The following is a 19,026-nucleotide window of genomic DNA, read 5'->3' on the forward strand; positions in this document are numbered from 1 at the left end:
CGCCATGTTCATCCTCAACAATAATCTTAGCTTATCAATATTTATTCAATTTACGTTCCCCATTATAACTTTTTCCATTATGTATGTTGAAACAAAGCCAAGGACCACAGAAGATAATAACAACGCTGATTGATTACGATTGCAATAAGCATGATTGCTTCAAGGATTGGTCACTCCCTATCACGCTATTTTCGTGCTAAAGTGAGCCTTCTTGTTCTTTTGTTTTCTTTTGCTCCCGCTATGTTTTCTCTTGAATTCAAGTGTTTGCATTATTTCATTCATTTATTTTTAGGAAAAAATAAAAAATAAAAAAGTGTGGATGCATATTTATATATATGCTTATAGAATTTGTTACAACGCGATGCTGGAAGAGCAACCGTTTTGAAGGGTTATGGCTATGTTGCTTCTTCTTCATTCGGAGGAGCTCCTTTTCTTGCTGCTACTACTATTACCAATGGTTTCGCTTCCAATTTAATATTGCATAGGCTTCATCGGCTCTTTTCCAGCATTAATAATGCCCCAAAGAAAAAAAGTAAGTGCAAGGAAAAAAGTGTTTCCTTTTGTTGTGTGCTGATGCAATTTTCATTGCATGCATTGTGGCTGTTGTTAGTGTGCTAATACTGTCATTTCTTGAGTTTGATTTTTTATTGCATTTCTCTTTTGGCAGATTATGAGAACTACTATCCCAAGGGAAAGAAAGAAATTCCAAAAGAAGATCAGCAGAAATCTAAGTCTAAAGAAGGTATCAAGTTAATGTATTAGGTGACATTGTTGATTAGTCTCTGCCTAATGTGTACTTTTGCGTTCAAAATATCAAGTTTGGTAGATGCTTATGCTGTTGAAGTTCTAATGGATTGATATATAGCTCTCTCAACTTTGCATAACAGCTATTGATGAATACTTCAAACACTTGATATCTTATTTTCATTTCAGATGAATCCAACACAAACAAAGATAACAAAACTGACAATCATGAAAAATTTCAAGAGAATTTGAAGAAACTACTTCACAATATCATCACACCTTTGTTGATGATGTTGGTACTTCTTTCATCTGCTCCTTTACCTGAACATGAACTCCAGAAGGTAAGCATAATTGTGTTTATATATTACCAGTTAATAGGACTTTTATTTTTTGCGTAGTGTCCCTGCTTGATAGCTAAAAACATGAACCTAACAATGTGATTACTGGCAATGAGACCTCTCCTCATTTTGCCAGAATTTTGTAGTTTCTTATGTTTCACTGCTCTTCTTGACATGGATGGAACTTCGATTGTTTGCAGATTAGTTTCCAAGAGTTTAAAACAAAGCTTTTGGAGGAAGGCGTAGTAGACCACATTGTTGTTTCAAATAAGTCAGTTGCCAAAATCTATGTAAAGGGCTCTCACCATAATGGAACAGGAGATCATGTTGATGAAGGGAAAACCCTTCCTGCAACAGTTGAAACTGGAGGCCAATATAAATACTATTTCATCATAGGCAGCGTCGAGTCCTTCGAGGAGAAGCTAGAGGAAGCACAGGAAGCACTCAACATTCACCCTCATGATTATATTCCTGTTACATATACTTCTGACGTTCATTGGTACCAAGAGTTATTGAGATTTGCTCCAACACTTTTGCTTTTGGGATCTCTCATGTATATGGGGAGAAGAGTGCAAGGTGGGTTTGGTGTTGGTGGGGGCAACAACAGAGGTGCTAGTGGAATTTTCAACTTAGGAAAAGCCCGTGTAACTAAAGTGGATAAACATGCAAAAAACAAGGTTGAATCTCTTATGATTTTCCCTTTGTAAATAAGATGGATGTTGATTTCTGTATCCAGTTTGAGATTCAATCTTTTTCAGGTCTACTTTAAAGATGTTGCTGGGTGTGATGAGGCAAAGCAAGAAATCATGGAGTTTGTGCATTTCTTAAAGAATCCAAAGAAATATGAAGAACTTGGTGCAAAAATTCCAAAAGGTGCTCTTCTTGTTGGGCCTCCAGGCACAGGGAAAACACTCTTAGCAAAAGCAACTGCAGGGGAATCCGGTGTGCCTTTTCTATCTATATCTGGTTCTGATTTTCTGGAGATGTTTGTTGGTGTTGGACCCTCAAGGGTGAGAAGCTTGTTCCAGGAAGCAAGGCAATGTGCTCCAAGTATAGTATTCATTGATGAGATTGATGCAATAGGTAGAGCTAGGGGACGTGGAAGCTTCTCTGGTGGCAATGATGAGCGCGAAAGTACATTGAATCAATTGTTGGTGGAGATGGATGGTTTTGGAACCACTTCTGGGATTGTTGTGCTTGCTGGCACAAATAGACCTGATATCTTGGACAAAGCTCTGCTTAGGCCTGGCAGATTCGATCGCCAGATTAGCATCGATAGGCCTGATATTAAGGGTCGCAACCAGATATTTCAAATCTACTTGAAGAGGATCAAACTAGACCATGATCCGTCATATTATTCACAGAGGCTTGCAGCACTTACCCCTGGATTTGCTGGAGCAGACATTGCCAATGTTTGCAATGAAGCTGCACTGATTGCTGCAAGAAGCCAGAAGACTTGCGTCACTATGGAACATTTTGAGGCAGCAATTGATAGGATTATTGGTGGATTGGAGAAGAAGAACATGGTAAGTAGTCTTTAGAGTTCATACTTCATACCATGGAACTCATGATGATTATGTCTATTTATGAATAATTGAATATGAACATTCATTACTGACACTGAAGTAGCACTAAATTGAAAAATGTTGAACCTATTTGGAATGGAACACTCCCCCTGGCCCCTCTACTGAGCTTCCACATTGGAATGTATGTTTCTCAACCAGGTAGTAAGCATGTTGGAAAGGCGTACCGTTGCTTACCATGAATCTGGCCATGTTGTTGCAGCATGGTTCTTGGAACACGCTCAACCATTGTTGAAAGTAACCATAGTTCCTCGCGGTACAGCAGCTCTTGGGTTTGCCCAGTATGTTCCCAGTGAGAATCTCCTAATGACAAAGGAGCAGCTTCTTGATGAGATTTGTGGGATCCTTGGTGGTAGGGCTGCGGAGCAGGTTGTTTTCTCTTTTCCCTTCATGTTTACACTAATTTTTGTTTCCTAGAACAATGATATAGCCTCCTAATAATCCTTCTAAATATCATGTTGAATAGTAAATGAAGGAAAAAGTAGATATAGTAGATGAAATAAGTGCCTTGGAATCTTAAAAATTAATAAATTCTTTCTCTAAATAGAAAGACGTTTATTAGGAGGATTAATTTGGAAGAAAAATCAGTTCTCTTCAATGAGTAGAAACTAGTTCTTAATTGGTATCTTCTTCATGAGATGTTGTTTACCAACCTTGAAAACCATGCATGCATGAGACTAATGATAGTTTGGTTTCCAAATGCAGGTTCTGATTGGAAGAATCTCAACAGGAGCACAAAATGACTTGGAAAAAGTGACTAAGTTGATGTATGACCAAGTAACAGTGTATGGCTTCAGTGACAAAGTTACTGTGAACCTCATTGAGGAACACAAGGATCAAGTGGCTCAAATTGCTGAGTTGCTGCTACAAAAGGAAGTGCTATACAGGGATGATTTGGTTCAAGTTCTGGGCGAAAGACCATTCAAGTCTAGTGATGAACACAACCATTATGATACTTTCAAGCAAGATTTTCAACTGGACAATGACAACAATGGGCAAGGACCCCATGGTAAATCATAGGATAGGGGAGAGAGTCTTAAAACATTGAAGTTTCTGTTTCTCATTGTACATGCAATTTTGTTTTTATTTCTCAACATATCTTGTATTAAAATCTTATGAAGTCATATAGTTTAACCATTTCTCTTTCTAGTTTCTCAAGTCATAAGAAAATGACTCATACTATTTATTTACCAATGAAAATGAACCTTTTGATTTTACTCAATAAAACAAAAGCACCGACACTGCCATGTTTGGCCTTAACTTAACTTGGCATATACTCTCCCCAACTTTCTTTTTCTTTTAAATAGAGTCTCGTTCTTATTAACTATAGCAGCAAAAGAAATTCAGAAAACAACACGATTATACAAGCTTTTTTCGGAAGCATTAACAACACCACGTGGGATACTTGTCTAAAGTGCTTTGTTTAATTGATAGTTGCAGAATCAATTACCTTCAATGGACGTTGCCGCGTAGGAACAAAGTAAAAGGACAAGGGCAGGTGGTGGAAGCTGAAACATTGAAGCAAGCAACGTGTCAAGTTTTGAGTGGACAACGTGGTACAACTAAAAAAGAAGTGATGTGTCATAAGCTTTTCAGTTTGTTCCGTTTTCTACTTCTTTATAACAGGATCGTCAACTTTGAACTGTTACACATTGATCACTCAACGCCATTCCTTTATTAACCCTCTTTTTCCCTTTCCCTTCTCTCCATTTTCTTAAATCTTTCAATCCTTCTTTCTCTGCTGAAACCTTTATTTACTGTAAGTCCATTAGTTTTCATGCTCTATCTGCCATAGTGTAGTGTATTACTCTTTCATTCTGTTGTTTTTCTCTTTACTAAAAATGTGAGTGCTTTAATATCTTTTTTTCATTTATCATCATTTCTTTTTTGGTTTATGATTGAGACTCTACACTATCAGAAACTGTGTTTTAGTTTGTGAGTCTATTTAACCTGCCACTTTCAACACTCTTATGGATTTACTTCTTTTATTTATCAGTTATGTGTTGATGTTACCATCTTAGTTTCCATTTGGAAATTAGCACATATATGGTCTCTTGAATTTGAAGTCAGTTTTCAATGGCACTCCTTACTGATTTACTTTTCTAATGTGCACTCTTGGAATGCACATTTTTCCTCCTTCTTAAGCATTACACAAGAAAGAAAATTTTTTCATGAAAATTTTTATGTATTCTTCACACAACAATATGCAGTTTCATTCTTGTATCTAAAGTGGTGGTTATCTTTTTTTCTTATTTATTTATTTTTTTCTGCTGGATCGTTGTAATTTAGCCTCTAGAATCTAAAATGGAAAACGGGAATCAGTTCCAGGAAGTTTCAAAGGCCAAATATGATTGTCTTTTGTTTGGTAAGACTTCTAGAACCTGGATGACTTAATCACTTATAGTTTCTCGTGTTTATATTTACATTTTGTTTTATATTTTCAGATCTTGATGATACCCTTTATCCTTTTAGTTCTGGATTATCAGCGCATGTGACAAAAAATATTCAAGGTAATCAATCAGTTAACCACTTTATGATCTCAGTATCTGATTGCTTGTAAGTGTGATAGTTTCTAGGATTGTATTTCAAGTTGTGATTGTTTAATTGAATCATTGCACAGATTACATGCTTCAAACACTTGACATAGAGGATGCTAAAGTTCCTGAATTATGCTATTCACTATACAAGGTTTATGGGACAACAATGGCTGGTCTCAGGGTACAACTCAATTAACCTTCATTAATATTTTTTTTCCCTTTTTCTTCTTATTAATGGTTAATATTATATATGCAATTGTGATCGAATTTAATTAGTCATTTTGCCTCTTTTCTTCTCACCAGGCAATTGGATATGACTTTGACTATGATGACTTTCATGGGTAAATGCCTTTACAAATTTGTCGTGTTTCTATTTGACCATCTTCTAATATAATCAAGTTATATGAAACAGGCATCTTAATTTTTCTTTTCTTTCTTTTTTTTTTTTGTGTTGAAAAGCTTTGTTCATGGGAGATTGCCATATAATTTGCTGAAACCTGACCCTATTATTAAGGGAATTTTGCTAAGCTTGCCTATCAGAAAAGTTGTAAGTTCATTTATTCAAATGGATGAAAATAACACATGGTTTATAAAATCTCTCTACTACATGTGGATCATTTTATTTATTTATTTGCTATATAGGTTTTCACAAACTCAGATGAGGCACATGCAGGTAGAGTACTTCAAAGGCTTGGACTGGAGGATTGCTTTGAAAGGATCATAAGCTTTGAAACATTAAACCCATTCAACAAGTTGAATGATCCTGAGAACAAACTTGGCAATGGAAGTAGAGCAATTAGCACAGGAATATTTGATTTTTATGAGTATTTGAGTAAGCCTGATTCTGATATTGTGCTTCCAAGGACCCCAGTAGTCTGCAAACCTTTTCAAGATTCATTTGAAAAGGTTTTTAGTTTGGCAAACATTCACCCTCAAAGAACAGTAAGATTGTTGATCTCTTCTGTATCTAATTCGAATTTCGTTTAACCTTTTACATGATTATCTTGCTCTTTGCATTCTTCTATAACAATCAACATATACCAATTATCATTTCCCTTTATCCTTTAGTGACAGATGAAATCATTGTTCATTTCTTTTGTAGTTGTTCTTTGATGACAGTATCCGCAATTTAGCCACGGGCAAATCATTGGGCCTTCACACTGTAGTGGTAATTACTCACTCCATAATTACAATTATGAGCATTAAAGTAAACTTGTTTTAGGTTTTTTCATAATGACTAGCATTAAAGTGAACTTGTTTTAGGTTTTATTTTGATGTCCATTTAGTATTGCAGTATGCATTTAAATCCTTACAAATCTATACATTTCATGTGAAATCCATATATAATATGAATGCAGGTGGGTACTTATGTTAGAACCGCAGGAGTGGATCATGCATTAGAGAGTATACATAATATGAAGGAAGCATTTCCAGAACTGTGGGAAGCTGCTGAGAAATCTGAAGGGGTCAAGTATTCTAGGAAGGTTTCAATTGAAACATCTGTCATAGCTTAAGTTTATTATACATCTACTTTGTTAACCATCCAATAATGTTATTGTTATTGGAAAGAATGAGATTATGATTATATAACTGAGTTTCTATTAGCAACTTGTTATTTCCTTTTGTAAAGGCAAAGCCAAATACTTCTGTGGCACAAAATATTAAGTAATGAGAAGAAATTGAGAAAATAATTGGCTAATAAAGCATCACAAATAAGTCCGAAATGTAGTAGCTATTATGGACAAGAGATATTCCTTAGTTTCTAGATGTGATAATTTCATGATTCAAGAGGTACTACTACACTAAGAATGATCAATATACTACACAAGAAGAATCATGATATGCCATAATGAAAGCAGGCTCAATTCTATTTCACTATATCCAAAATAATCAATAGAAAAGAAAGCCTAATAAGGATCAACTATTCAATGAATACTTCTTTCCCGTGAAAGCTTGGAATTTCGGTGCTTCTTGCTTCTGTGATGAATCTTGCTTAGTGATATTCTCAGAAGCCTAATAATAAGAGAGAAAAATTGATTAGCTGGACTTTCAGAAAGGTAAATGTTAATACAAATAATGGTAATCAATGAACCAGAAATTGAAGGGTTTTCTGTCTCTCCGGGAGATTAATATGGCGAAAAATTACCTTCGGCAGTGGTCTCTGAGTGTCAAATTTAGCTGCATTTGACCCAAACACAAGTTTTCCAGAATGTCTACGTGAAGTGGTATTCAATGATTTAGAATCAGAGCCTTCTGTTTCATCGTTGCTTTGTTTCTGCTTTTTGTTTGGAGAGGAAGTTTGATCGGCTGATTGTGTTGAACTTGAAGGTTTTCCATCTAAACGTCTTCCGGAGCCAGTGAATGGACTGAATTGCGGAACCTTTGTCGTTGGTGGCTCATCATCTTCAACTGAAATGTAAAGAATAAACTTAAAATCTGTTAAAGAATTTTGCACTAAAGAAAACTAATCAAACTCTTCTGAGTATTTCAAAGTTGATTGACGAGGGACAACCTTCCGAATGTTTCCTTTTGGATAGAGCACAGGGTGCTGGTTTCTCAGGTTCTTTATAATCAAGAGGTGCTGCAAAATCAACTTCACAATCTGTTTCAATTATACTGACTGCAGGAGAGGGTTTTGTTTCAACAATGTCAATGTAATACTTCTTGCTGTTATAAGCAACCATTATAGTGTCACCGGTTGTTAAACATGAGTAATTCCTTAGGGAAGTCTCTAGGCTGTCAACCAGGCGAAAGAAAGGAAATATCAGTTGAGCCAAAAGAAGACGAAGAAGTAGGAGAAGTATTAAAGAATACTAACATAGCTTTTGGATTGGTGATATCCAAAAAGTCCTTGGTGTGAGGTTGTAGCTTCACATATGTTCCTTTTGCAAGACTGGTGTTTCTCACACACACAGTGTCTCCCTCTTGTAGGAGCATGTTTTCCATCATCTGGCGATATGGGCGGAACAAAAAAAACTAGCAAGTGTAAGAATAAGTGATTTCATTGGGTAAAAAATATTTTAAAGAAATCAAGGAAAGGAGATCACATACCCAATATGGTATATATATCATCCCTTCATCAGATACGAATTCGAGGACACCGCAGTGAGTGACTTTCCCAGCGGAAGGATTGCTAAGCTGAAACAACATAGGGTAGTCTATGTGCAAGGATGCTGAAAAACATCATTAGTAAAGATCACGACAAGTCTTCAGATGAATAAATCAGGTAATTCAAGAGTGGGAAAAACAACAATTGATTGGTGGAAACCAGAGAATAACAACTAACCGAGGCGATCGAGGGCTGAAGGGGGCATGATGACTGGGGGCAACAAGAATTGTCATGAGAAATTTTATAAGCACAATAAATACATCAAATTTCTATAATACCAAAGATGCAAAATGTAAGATGTCACATACTTTTATCACCCTTTTCCAGATTTGACTGCATAAGATCAAGAGAAATAATAATCAGTTTGAGATCCCATTATGATTATTTATTTATTTTTCTTTCCAGCAAGGGGTGCTATTACAAAGTGCAGATATAAACCCAAATCTAAGTGAAATGTATACAATGTCTTATGAATAGAATGGAAAGCTCTGGCTTGAAAGAGAGTTATGAGATGCATCAAGTCAAAACAATGAGGTACCTTCTCGATGAAGGAGACAGGGTAACAACGATATATCTGTTCAAAGGTTGTATCTTGGTCATCATCACTGAAAGCCTGCAATATTCGACACAGAAACCAGAACAAAAGAGTTAAAAAAAAAACTGTCACAGCAAATTAAAAAAAAGAAGGTAGGGACAGCAAGAGTGTAAGACAGTATTCAATGACACTGATTAACGAAGTCTCCAATCCATTCCAGTTTAAAATTTATGCTTTATTTTCAGAATCTAATCCAGCACTATAGAATACATAAAAAAAAGAAAGAAAAACATTAGTGATCATACCATAGCTAAGGATAAAAGGGAGAAGCTTCCACGCAGTAGAAAGTGCTCCTGAACCAAATAAACAAACACCAAAATAATCCACCATATAAATAAACATATTTAGATAAAGAATCAAAATTTCATGCAGCTCATAGAATCTCACTACAAATCCATGAATCCTATGAAAATCCACCAGCTCAAAAGAGGGGGAAAAAGTGTTTCCTTTATTTATTTATTTTTCTTTCACAGTGAGTAAAAGGAGAAGAAACGTGAGCGTAACAAGAGAAAACAAGAAAGAATGAGTGATCGGTAATGTCACAACAACCTGGAAGAAGAAACACAGTGTGGTCGCTAGTTTTCACTTTGGAGGAAAGTGATGAACACAGAAACACAAGGTTTCGCTGTTTTTATAGTTTAGGACCTCTGCCGTTTGGTTTTCAGTGAAAATTAAAAAAATCTTCGGCTTCCATAACAAGATAACCTCTCTCCCTTTTTTGGGCCCAAACCTGGGCTGGATTGGATCAAGCCCACATTTATTATTTTCGGCCCAATTATGTCTAAAAAAAGAAATGAAAAGATAATCAGTTTCCAGTAATTAATAATTTTGTTAGCTAGGTTAAGGTTCGTTCTTTCATTCTGTTGATTTTTTGTGGAGAAGCCGAAGAGAGAATTTGAAAGACTGAGACTTTGAAGCTGCAAGTTTATAATTATGGCGAAGCGAGAGCTTTCTAGCACTTTGAGGAACTTGAAGGTAAAAACTTGAACATAAACATGCAAACGCCCTCTTGTTTTTTTGCCCCCTTGTTTTCCAGATTCCAATTTTGAGCTGAAATCTTAGCTGCTGCTTCTTTTAACGACAATTTATTGTTTTGATTAATGGAGGGGGAGGTAACGGTGTTGTTGGTTGTTTTTGTTTGGATATTGTGCAGTTCATGCAGAGGGCGGCGCTGAGAGAAGAGAAAACGAAGAAAGAGGAACTCCAACCTGATCTCGCTGCAACTACCACCGTTACTCGAAGATGGTATTTTTTCGTTTTCTTCTTCATATTTGGTTAATGTAGCTTATTTGTCAGCTCAACAATTTTTTACTGAATTATTGAATTCTCAGCTCATTGTTTTATGATTAGTGATTACAGATTAGCTATTGTTTTTGAAATTTCAAAGTTGTATGCATCTTAGAGTTATCTATGCGCCATGTTTTCCCCATTATTATTCATTATTTTCAATGGCTTGATGATGAGTGAAGAGTGAAGACAAACATCAGCATCAAGCCTTTGGACTATTCTGGAATTGTTATGATGAAACCACACAAAAATATGAAAATTCTTGGTGAAGTAAAAAAATTGTGCAGCTCTGTACAATAATTTGATTTGTGTTCTATGACACAGAAGACAGTGTGTACCTACTGAATTTTCATTCCACTGCCCACTTCCTAGAAACTCATTATTCTTGAATGAATTGAGCCTTTTACTTTAGTGATTGGTGTATAATGAATTAAACTCCCCATGTTTCAAAGGAGAAAACCTCCTAATTGCAATTATGTGGTCTTAACTCTTATTTAACATTGAGTTACATCTACTGAACAATGAACAGTCAGAATCCTCGTAGTAACTTGTGAATTGTAATGGCATTGGTTTTTCTTGATTGCTGCTTACTAAATCAGCGGTGTTCTTCTAATATTGATAATTAAGCTTTGGAGAATAACTATTGTTTCTAGGTTCTAAGATGGTTGGCAGTAATTACTTTTGGTCTGACGAATATGGGTATCTACTGTTGGGTGGTTTTATCCCTACAAATTTGGACATGTTATTATATCTTACGTGATACAACTTTAGATGAAGTCATGCATATGCTAAAATTTTTCATCGAGATCTGATATATAATTTGCCTTTAACCTGGAACTATCATTTTCATTGCTGTTTTATTTTCCTATTCAGTGTGGTCATAATGGAAGGTGATCCCCATCCAGGGGCAGCAAGAGGTCGTATGTCATTTCAAAGTTTTAATCCTTCTGTTGATGTGAGTGTGAATGATCAATAGTTTCAAAGCTTTTTCCGTGTTCTCAATATTGTGCTCTTTCTTGTGATCATGTTTTAATGACAAAGCAATGCCTCTGTAGAAATTAAATGAGGAAGAAGCTAAACTTCAGCAGCCAGCTGCTGAAACTAATATTTCTAGAAATCAAAGTGGAAATGAGTCTTTTAGGTGGGTTTATTTGTCTAAACTTCCAAGTTTTTTTTAATTTATTTCCTTTTTTTCCCAAACAAGGATCAGAAAATTATACATGTATGATTTTCATGTCTCCTATATGTCATCCTCACTTTCTCTGGTTAAATGAAAATAATAAAAATAGAAAAGGCCGAAATTTTTACTAACTGTGTGAACTTAAATTTGATTCATTGGTTCAGAGAAAACAACTCTACAACAGAAGGTTCGGAACGTGTTAATGGCAATGGGAAAAGGAAACAGGCTGAAGTTAATTGTGAAGAACAATATCCAAACAAATCACCCAAGAATGATGATGATGTTGATAATCAATCTACTCCAAAAAATAGTTTGGGCTCTTTTAGAAAACCAAATGTAGATAAGCTGGACTGGAATGTCCTTCGATCGTCAAAAGCCAAACAAAAAAGATGAGTTCACTGGACATGTGGATTGCTTACAAGAAGTTAGTTTTGGTTCCGTGACATGCTTTAGTTGTGTTTGTACGTTTTGTATTTTTAGATACATCAATGTATTTGTAATTCAACTAATCTGCTTTTTTGACCTCTTCATCTGAATTTATAGTTGAGGTTCATGATTTACCATGATTTTTAATACTTTTAGATTAAAGGCCAGAAGTCCATGTATTTTACGTTTACCTTATCTTTATATTATTATAATATGTGTTACAGTTGATCATTAATAATTTTGTGTGTTCTACTTTAAGTCATTTTGCTTCTGTGGTGATCAGTAATAAAGCAAGTTTGTTGTGCTTCATAACTAAAATAACAATGGGAATGTGATTCCCAGGTTAATATCAGTAAGAAGAGAATTGAACATCAATATCTAGATATTTACAATCATAGAGGAAGAAAATATTACAACAGAACTTTTATGGTATTGTTTCAACCGGCCTAATGTAAAATCTCATTACAAGACTAAGTTACTAAGTGCTTAAGCAGGAACCCAAGCAGAGAGAGCATGAAGAATACGGCCTTTCCAGCCCTGCAAAACCCACTTGCCATCCTGGTCAACCACAAAATCTCTATGATACTCTTTCTTCACCATTCCCTTGATTTCATTCACCAATTCCTGATCCACCCGAATTTGCTTGAAGCCTGCTCTCGTGTTCCTAATCTGCCATTGCTTGTAGGTCTCTGGCCTTTCAACTCTCTCTGCTCCCTCACAAGCTATCACATTGATAGCATCCCTTCCAATCAACCCTTTCTCAAGTATCATCCTTTCTGCATCTTCGCGGGGGACATTAGCCTCAAACATATCAAATTGTGACGAGAAGTGGAAGAGCGCCTCCCTGAAGCGTGTCAGGAAAAACGGCGCGCTATAAGAGCCATTGACTACCCCATGCAGGAAGACGTTTGGATTAATGCTCCTGATCAGCTTCAACACTGCATCTCTTGGACTGTTTACTAACACAGTTTCATCCGGCAGGTTTTTCAGCCTGTAAAAGCAGTTAACCACTGTCACTTCATTCCTGTCTATTTTAAGATCCTCAAGCCTGATTGTTTCCCATTTCTGTGCAATGCAGTTGTATTCGAAAGGCACATTGTGCCTCTTACAGTAATTCTCCAGGCGTCTACCAGTCTCCTCGAGCCTTTCTGCCGGCCGGAATCCCGGCTGAGGAAGATCAATTCCGGTTATACGAAGCTTTATAGGCACATTTCTCTGTGACAGACGCTTGATAAGGCAGGGCCACTGGAAACCATAGCAAATTCCAAAGTCAATAATGTGAACACAGCTTTCATTCTGTACTAGGTTCATGATTGTTTGGGTTGCAAATGTATTTGTCATCCTCTGCAAAGGAGAAGCTGTCACATATAGTTTGTGAGCTTTCAACATATCAGCAGCAGATGCCATATCAAGGGGAAGATATGAAGGTGTTCCAGCATTCAACCGTGTCTCAAGGCCAATGGCGAAGTAATGCGTCATACGCTGCATTCCATCCCCAGCTGGTGAAGAATGTTGCCTAATCTGCTTGAGTGTATCATATGCATTCCTCTGATCATAGTTTGCCACTGCTTGTGCACACTGAGTTAGCAGACTCCATAAATCCACAGTTGCACCTGTGTTGCTATTTCTGCTGCTTCCTTTCTTCGATCTTGCCGTCTTTCCACTGGATCCAACTGAGTCAACATTCTGCCTCTTCGGCATCTCATTCTCTGGTAAGGGTTCAACACCAGATAAACATTGACTTCTTCCAATCTGAACACGCAGCACTTCATCAAGAATCTCTGGTGGCTCTGACTCATCAGAGAAAACAGCTGAGATCTTGCTTCCTCTTCGACCTTGTTCATAAGAAGTATCATCATCAACCTGAATACTTCTCTTTTCCCTTGTTCCTGTTGTTCCAGATCGAGATCCCTCTTCATTGTTTGTCTGCAGCACCATGTTCTGGTAGTGAATTTCTGAAGATCCATCATTTGGGGAGTCAAGAAGATTGAGCCAATCTGACTCATAAGAGTCATTATCAGGGGCTTGTAGCAAAGAAGATTCATATTCACCAACAAGATTCACCCAATCAGACTCATAAGAGTTATGATCAGTGGTGCAGCTGCTATAGCTCTCGAAGCTGGTGGTCCGACCATAATCACCATCTCGGTTGTTTTCATCACACCCTTGAGAGGGTATAGAATTTGATGAATTTCCAAGCACTTCAGAGAATGATTTTTCAGCAGCTTGGAGCTTCAAACACTGCTGCAACATACAGGGTTTGTTCTCCAAGTCATCTTCCTCCTCCATGAGGATGTCACTTATGTATCTGAGGATGGGGTTGGAATATTTATTATACTCAGCAGAATCTTCACTTGAGCTGGTTCCAGGTGAATATGATGAACCCTCATAGTGAAAACCATTCATTATTGGTTCCTGATTAGAAAACAGTGAGATATGACCAGAGAAATTTTCTAGATGTGGGTTGGTAGAAAGCATATTGAATTGAAGGCTAAACAAAGAGAGAATCTATTCTGTAACAAGGTTGTTTCTTAGGAACAGATCTACCAAGGAAAAAGAAAGATTCAGAAATCTAAATAGCTGACCTCTTAATTTTTGGATAATGATCAATGATATATCATTAGAAGATGATGATAACAGGAGATAAACCCTATAGAACAAAGTAGTATTATTCAGTATCTATGAATTCTAAGTGAGGAGTAATCAGCTGCTTTTCAGATATGGTCTATGCTTAGTTTTTGAGGTCAAGTCCCTTCTTATAGCATAATATAAATATAAATACACATGAAACTAAGCCATTTCTGTGGTGAGGAACCTTCATAGAAGCTGTGCCATAGCCACCACCCCCACTTGCCATTTTCATATTCTAATGGTACAATTATTTTAAAAAACATCATTAAAAATCATAACTCATCTTAATTATCTTCTTAATTTTTAAATAGAAAAGTTTTAATTTTTTGTGTTTTTTATAATTTTAAAAAATAATATATATTTATATTCTTACTCATTATGACTCCTAAGCATTACTGCTATATTAACAATCAATTATAGAGGATGAGTTAGTGGTAGGCACGGTCAAAGCTATGTTATTATAATTTTTTTTTTTTACTAGCAAAGTAGCAATGCAATAAAAATATATAGTCTTATTTTTTGCAATTACTTAGTTAACTCAATTCTTTCAATCTAGTTTTTTTAGTGAGTAATCTGATAATATACTTTATTTTAGTCGAGTAATCTAACAATATACTTTATTTTATACTTTTAAATATACTAATAACAAAAAATAATAAATTCTGATAACCCTCTACCATTCTTCCAATAACAATTTGTGTGGTAAGGCTTTTAGCCCTACAAATTTAAACATATGTTACTATTCGTGATAAGATACCAACCCTTAACTTTAGATAAAATCATGCACATGCCAAAAGTTTTCGTTCAGATCTGGTATCTAATTTTTTTTAATCAGATCTGGTATCTAATTTTTTTTAATCTGGAATTATCAACTTTAGAGAAATCATGCATATGCTAAATATGCGTGAAGATCAATAATTTCAAAGCTTTTTCGTTATTCTGAATATTTTGCTCTTTGTTGTGATAATACTTTAATGACCAAGCAATCAAGCATTGGCTCTATAGAAATTAAATGAGGAAGAAGCTAAAATTCAACAATCAGCTTAATATTTCTGGAAATCAAAGTGGAAATGAGTCTTTTAGGTGGGTTTATTTGTCTAAATTTCAAAGTCTTTTTTAATTTATTTTTGTTTTTTTCCTAAACAAGGGTCAGAAAATTATACATCTATGATTTTCATGTTTGATATATCATATATGTCATCTCACGGCTAAAAAGTTTTGATATGGAAGTAAAATGAGTGATATACTTTAACATAATAATTTTTGGTGTTTTTTAAAATTATGGACCCTCCGATTTGTGTTTAAAAGTTGAAAAAAATTCAGAGTACACAAATCGGAGGGTCCGATTTGTGTTAAAAATTGAAAAAACTCAGAGTACACAACTCGGACTATGCGAGTTCTTTGGTGATGAAATTTTGCTTCACAAATCACATGGTCTGATTTGTAGCTGATGGAATTTGAAATCTGAAACGTAGAATTCGGACCCTTTGTTTTTCTTGTTTTGGATTTTTTTTTTTTACATTTTAAGGGACACAACTCGGAGAGTCCGAATTCTGCTTCCTCTGATCCCACAACGAGGTGAAACACCCCTCCTCCCCATACGCGAGTCCAGCACTTCATTCATTTGCTTCCATATTCAAATTAAATTTCCTCATCTCACTTTGTCTTTGGTTAAAAAAAAAATAAAAATAGAAAAAATCCCAATTATACTAGGTGTGTGAAGTTAAACTTGATTTTGTTTGCATTGTTTCAGAGAAAACAATTTTACACCAAAAGGTTAGAAGATGTTAATGACAAGACAATAGAAAAAGCAAACACACTTTTTAATTTAGATATAGAAGGGAAAGTGGCGTAGGACGTAGTTATGGAGTATATGGATGTTTTACGTAGTTGTGGTGTTAAGAGTAAATCAAACCTTCTGATTTGTGTTTAAAAAATTAAAAAAATTTGCAATACACAAATTGGACTGTACGATTTCGATTTGTGTTTTAGATAATTAAAAAAATTAATATTAAAATTGGACCATCCGATTTTTGTTTTAAAAAAAAAAATAAAAGTACAAATAGGACCTCTGATTTTTTCTCCTTTAATTTTTTTAATAAAGAAATCGGGACAATCCATTTTCTTTACTTCATAGTTTAAAAAAAACTGTCCCTACATTTATATCTAGCACCACTCACTTCTATAACCATGCAAAACACACACAGAATTTTCATATCCAGAAAATTGAGCCAAGTCTAAAACAAATAAAGGGAATATGATTGATTGATTGCTAGGTTAATACAAGAAGGGATGTAAACATCAATATTTATCTTATATTATACAACCGTCATAGAGGAAGAAAAGAAAATAAAAACAAAGTATAGAATCTCATTACCAAACTATGTTACTAACTGCTTTCTGCTTATGCAGGAACCCAAACAGAGAGAGCATGAAAAATACGACCTTTCCAGCCATGCAAAACCCAGTTGCCATCCTGGTCAACCACAAAATCTCTATGATACTCATTCTTCACCATTCCCTTGATTTCATTCACCAATTCCTGATCCACCCGAATTTGCTTGAAGCCTGCTCTCTTGTTCCTAATCTGCCATTGCTTGTAGCTCTCTGGCCTTTCAACTCTCTCTGCTCCCTCACAAGCTATCACATTGATAGCATCCCTTCCAATCGTCCCTTTTTCAAGTATCATCCTTTCTGCATCTTCGCGGGGGCAATTAGCTTCAAACATATTAAACTGCGATGAGAAGTGGAAGAGAGCCTCCCTGAACCGAGTCGGGAAAAACGGTGCACTATAAGAGCCATTGACTACCCCATGCAGGAAGATGTTTGGATTAATGCTCCTGATCAGCTTCAACACTGCATCTCTTGGACTGTTTACTAACACAGTTTCATCCGGCAGGTTTTTCAGCCTGTAAAAGCAGTTAACCACTGTCACTTCATTCCTGTCTATTTTAAGATCCTCAAGCCTGATTGTTTCCCATTTCTGTGCAATGCAGTTGTATTCGAAAGGCACCTTGTACCTCTTACACAAAGTCTCCAACCGTCTTCCGGTCTCCTCGACCCTTTCCGTCGGCCGGAAACCCGGCTGAGGAAGATCAATTCCGGTTATACGAAGCTTTATAGGCCCGTTTCTCTCTGACAGATACCTGATAAGGCAGGGCCACTGGAAACCATAGCAAATTCCAAAGTCAATAATGTGAACGCGGCTTTCATTCTGAACCAGGTTCTTGATTGTTTGGGTTGCCAATTTATTTGTCATCCACTGCAAAGGCGAAGCTGTAACGTAGAGTTTGTAAGCTTTCAACATATCTGCAGCAGATGCCATATCAAGGGGAGGATATGACGGTGTTCCGGCATTCAACCGTGTCTCGAGGCCAATGGCGAAGTAATGCGCCATACGCTGGAGTCCATCGCCGGACGGTGAAGAATGCTGCCTAATCTTCTTGAGTGTATCATATGCATTCCTCTTATCATAGTCTGCCACTGCTTGTGCACATTGAGTTAGCAAAGTCCATAAATCCACAGTTGCATCTGTGTTGCTGTTTCTGTTCTTTGAACGTGCTGTCTTCGAATTGGATCCAACATTCTGCATCTTCAGCATGTCATTTTTCGATAAGGGCTCAACACAACAATACTTTTTACTTCTTCCAAACCGGATACGCAGCACTTCATCAAGAATCTCTGGTGGCTCTGACTCGTTGGAGAAAACAGTAGCTGAGATCTTGTTTCCTCTTCGGCCTTGTTCATATGAAGCGTCATCATCAACCTGATAGCTTCTCTTTTCCCTTGTTCCAGGACTAGATCCCTCTTCATTGTTGATCAATGGAACCATGTTCTGGTAGTGAGTTCCATAAGATCCACCAAGAAGAGAGGCTTGTAGCAAAGACGATTCATACTCGCCAACAAGATTGACCCAATCAAACTCATAAGAGCTATTATCAGTGTTAAAGCTGCTATAGCTTTCGAAGCTTGTGCTGCGACAGTAATCACCATCTTGGTTGCTTTCATCACAGCCTTGAGATGGTGGAGAATTTGATGAATTTCCAAGCACCTCAGAGAATGATTTTTCAGCAGCTTGGAGCCTCAAACACTGTTGCAACATACAGGGTTTGTTCTCCAAGTCATCTTCCTCATCCATGAGGATGTCACTTATGTATCTGAGGATGTTGTTGGAATATTTAATAGACTCAGTGGAATCTCCACTTGAGATGGTTCCGGAAGAAGATGAAGATGATGAATGAAAACCATTCATTGTTGGTTGCAGATGACCAGGGAAATTTTCTAGATAAGGATTGGTAGAAAGCATATTGAATCTAAGGCTAAACAAAGATATAATCTATATGTAACAAGAAAGGTTCAAAAATCAAAATAGCTAACCCTTTTAACTTAATTTTTGGATATTAATCAATGATTTATATATCATCATTAGAACCTGACAATGATAACAGGAGATAAATCCTATAGAACACAGTAGTATTGTTCAGTATCTATGAAACACTTGTGTAAGTTGAAGAGTAACCTATATTCAGCTATGGTATAAGGCTATTTTTTGGGTCAAGCCCTTTTTTATAGAATAATATAAATGTAAATATATAT

At 36.2% G+C, this 19,026-nt stretch overlaps 6 protein-coding genes across 9 annotated transcripts; 3 read left to right on the forward strand and 3 right to left on the reverse strand.

Moving 5' to 3' along the window:
* The first annotated feature begins 150 nt into the window (after positions 1–150).
* Positions 151–4,208, forward strand: LOC107461561 (ATP-dependent zinc metalloprotease FTSH 8, mitochondrial-like). The gene is made up of 9 exons (XM_021129128.2): positions 151–201; positions 346–532; positions 668–742; positions 934–1,085; positions 1,283–1,759; positions 1,841–2,608; positions 2,807–3,034; positions 3,371–3,674; positions 4,100–4,208. The coding sequence occupies exons 1-9, from the start codon at positions 151–153 to the stop codon at positions 4,147–4,149; spliced, it is 2,292 nt and encodes a 763-aa protein (XP_020984787.1). The 3' UTR covers positions 4,150–4,208.
* Positions 4,209–4,277: 69 nt separating this feature from the next.
* LOC107461603 (uncharacterized protein C24B11.05) lies at positions 4,278–6,806 on the forward strand. 2 transcript variants are annotated; one of them, XM_016080124.3, is made up of 9 exons: positions 4,278–4,424; positions 4,955–5,030; positions 5,110–5,175; positions 5,286–5,383; positions 5,506–5,543; positions 5,662–5,749; positions 5,845–6,144; positions 6,305–6,370; positions 6,561–6,806. In XM_016080124.3, exons 2-9 carry the CDS (start codon positions 4,970–4,972, stop codon positions 6,714–6,716), a joined length of 873 nt encoding a protein of 290 aa, XP_015935610.1. In that variant the 5' UTR covers positions 4,278–4,424; positions 4,955–4,969; the 3' UTR covers positions 6,717–6,806. The 2 variants fall into 2 exon arrangements, with proteins under 2 accessions (XP_015935610.1, XP_015935611.1); XM_016080125.3 differs by lacking the exon at positions 4,278–4,424 and having other exon boundaries at positions 4,442–5,030.
* A 65-nt stretch (positions 6,807–6,871) lies between these two features.
* Positions 6,872–9,563, reverse strand: LOC107461601 (uncharacterized). Of its 3 annotated transcripts, none has more exons than XM_052252533.1 (10): positions 9,456–9,563; positions 9,152–9,199; positions 8,850–8,924; positions 8,620–8,644; positions 8,489–8,521; positions 8,254–8,375; positions 8,021–8,151; positions 7,715–7,869; positions 7,349–7,611; positions 6,872–7,215 (listed from the first exon to the last, which is right to left on the reverse strand). In XM_052252533.1, exons 2-10 carry the CDS (start codon positions 9,152–9,154, stop codon positions 7,120–7,122), a joined length of 903 nt encoding a protein of 300 aa, XP_052108493.1. In that variant the 5' UTR covers positions 9,155–9,199; positions 9,456–9,563; the 3' UTR covers positions 6,872–7,119. The 3 variants fall into 3 exon arrangements, with proteins under 3 accessions (XP_052108493.1, XP_015935608.1, XP_015935609.1); XM_016080122.3 differs by having other exon boundaries at positions 7,715–7,938; XM_016080123.3 differs by having other exon boundaries at positions 7,715–7,938; positions 9,453–9,563.
* A 183-nt stretch (positions 9,564–9,746) lies between these two features.
* LOC107461604 (uncharacterized) lies at positions 9,747–11,899 on the forward strand. The gene is made up of 5 exons (XM_016080127.3): positions 9,747–9,881; positions 10,060–10,151; positions 11,067–11,148; positions 11,249–11,334; positions 11,538–11,899. Exons 1-5 carry the CDS (start codon positions 9,840–9,842, stop codon positions 11,764–11,766), a joined length of 531 nt encoding a protein of 176 aa, XP_015935613.1. The 5' UTR covers positions 9,747–9,839; the 3' UTR covers positions 11,767–11,899.
* Positions 11,900–12,163: 264 nt separating this feature from the next.
* Positions 12,164–14,545, reverse strand: LOC107461600 (scarecrow-like protein 9). Its single transcript, XM_016080121.3, has 2 exons — positions 14,385–14,545; positions 12,164–14,214 (listed from the first exon to the last, which is right to left on the reverse strand). Exon 2 carries the CDS (start codon positions 14,203–14,205, stop codon positions 12,286–12,288), a length of 1,920 nt encoding a protein of 639 aa, XP_015935607.1. The 5' UTR covers positions 14,206–14,214; positions 14,385–14,545; the 3' UTR covers positions 12,164–12,285.
* Positions 14,546–16,656: 2,111 nt separating this feature from the next.
* LOC107461562 (scarecrow-like protein 30) lies at positions 16,657–18,954 on the reverse strand. Its single transcript, XM_016080082.3, has one exon. It carries the CDS (start codon positions 18,734–18,736, stop codon positions 16,835–16,837), a length of 1,902 nt encoding a protein of 633 aa, XP_015935568.2. The 5' UTR covers positions 18,737–18,954; the 3' UTR covers positions 16,657–16,834.
* Positions 18,955–19,026: the final 72 nt, after the last annotated feature.

This window comes from Arachis duranensis, chromosome 8 (genome assembly GCF_000817695.3).
Source record: "Arachis duranensis cultivar V14167 chromosome 8, aradu.V14167.gnm2.J7QH, whole genome shotgun sequence".
In the NCBI taxonomy this organism is placed as follows: Eukaryota; Viridiplantae; Streptophyta; class Magnoliopsida; order Fabales; family Fabaceae; genus Arachis; species Arachis duranensis.

What these genes read in the sequence shown, in the direction of transcription:
- LOC107461562 (XM_016080082.3), bottom strand. Translation starts at nt 18,736, where the DNA reads ATGCTTTCTACCAATCCTTATCTAGAAAATTTCCCTGGTCATCTGCAA.
- LOC107461600 (XM_016080121.3), bottom strand. Translation starts at nt 14,205, where the DNA reads ATGAATGGTTTTCACTATGAGGGTTCATCATATTCACCTGGAACCAGC.
- LOC107461604 (XM_016080127.3), top strand. Translation starts at nt 9,840, where the DNA reads ATGGCGAAGCGAGAGCTTTCTAGCACTTTGAGGAACTTGAAG. An exon ending in ACCACCGTTACTCGAAGATG is followed by an intron (nt 10,152 to 11,066) that starts GTATTTTTTCGT and finishes TTTCCTATTCAG; the next exon opens with TGTGGTCATAATGGAAGGTG. An exon ending in GTTTTAATCCTTCTGTTGAT is followed by an intron (nt 11,149 to 11,248) that starts GTGAGTGTGAAT and finishes ATGCCTCTGTAG; the next exon opens with AAATTAAATGAGGAAGAAGC.
- LOC107461601 (XM_016080122.3), bottom strand. An exon ending in TTCAGCCCTCGATCGCCTCG is followed by an intron (nt 8,376 to 8,488) that starts GTTAGTTGTTAT and finishes GATGTTTTTCAG; the next exon opens with CATCCTTGCACATAGACTAC. An exon ending in CAAAAGGAAACATTCGGAAG is followed by an intron (nt 7,612 to 7,714) that starts GTTGTCCCTCGT and finishes TTTACATTTCAG; the next exon opens with TTGAAGATGATGAGCCACCA.
- LOC107461603 (XM_016080124.3), top strand. Translation starts at nt 4,970, where the DNA reads ATGGAAAACGGGAATCAGTTCCAGGAAGTTTCAAAGGCCAAATATGAT. An exon ending in GACTATGATGACTTTCATGG is followed by an intron (nt 5,544 to 5,661) that starts GTAAATGCCTTT and finishes TGTGTTGAAAAG; the next exon opens with CTTTGTTCATGGGAGATTGC. An exon ending in ACATTCACCCTCAAAGAACA is followed by an intron (nt 6,145 to 6,304) that starts GTAAGATTGTTG and finishes TTTCTTTTGTAG; the next exon opens with TTGTTCTTTGATGACAGTAT.
- LOC107461561 (XM_021129128.2), top strand. Translation starts at nt 151, where the DNA reads ATGATTGCTTCAAGGATTGGTCACTCCCTATCACGCTATTTTCGTGCT. An exon ending in CTGAACATGAACTCCAGAAG is followed by an intron (nt 1,086 to 1,282) that starts GTAAGCATAATT and finishes GATTGTTTGCAG; the next exon opens with ATTAGTTTCCAAGAGTTTAA. An exon ending in ATAAACATGCAAAAAACAAG is followed by an intron (nt 1,760 to 1,840) that starts GTTGAATCTCTT and finishes AATCTTTTTCAG; the next exon opens with GTCTACTTTAAAGATGTTGC.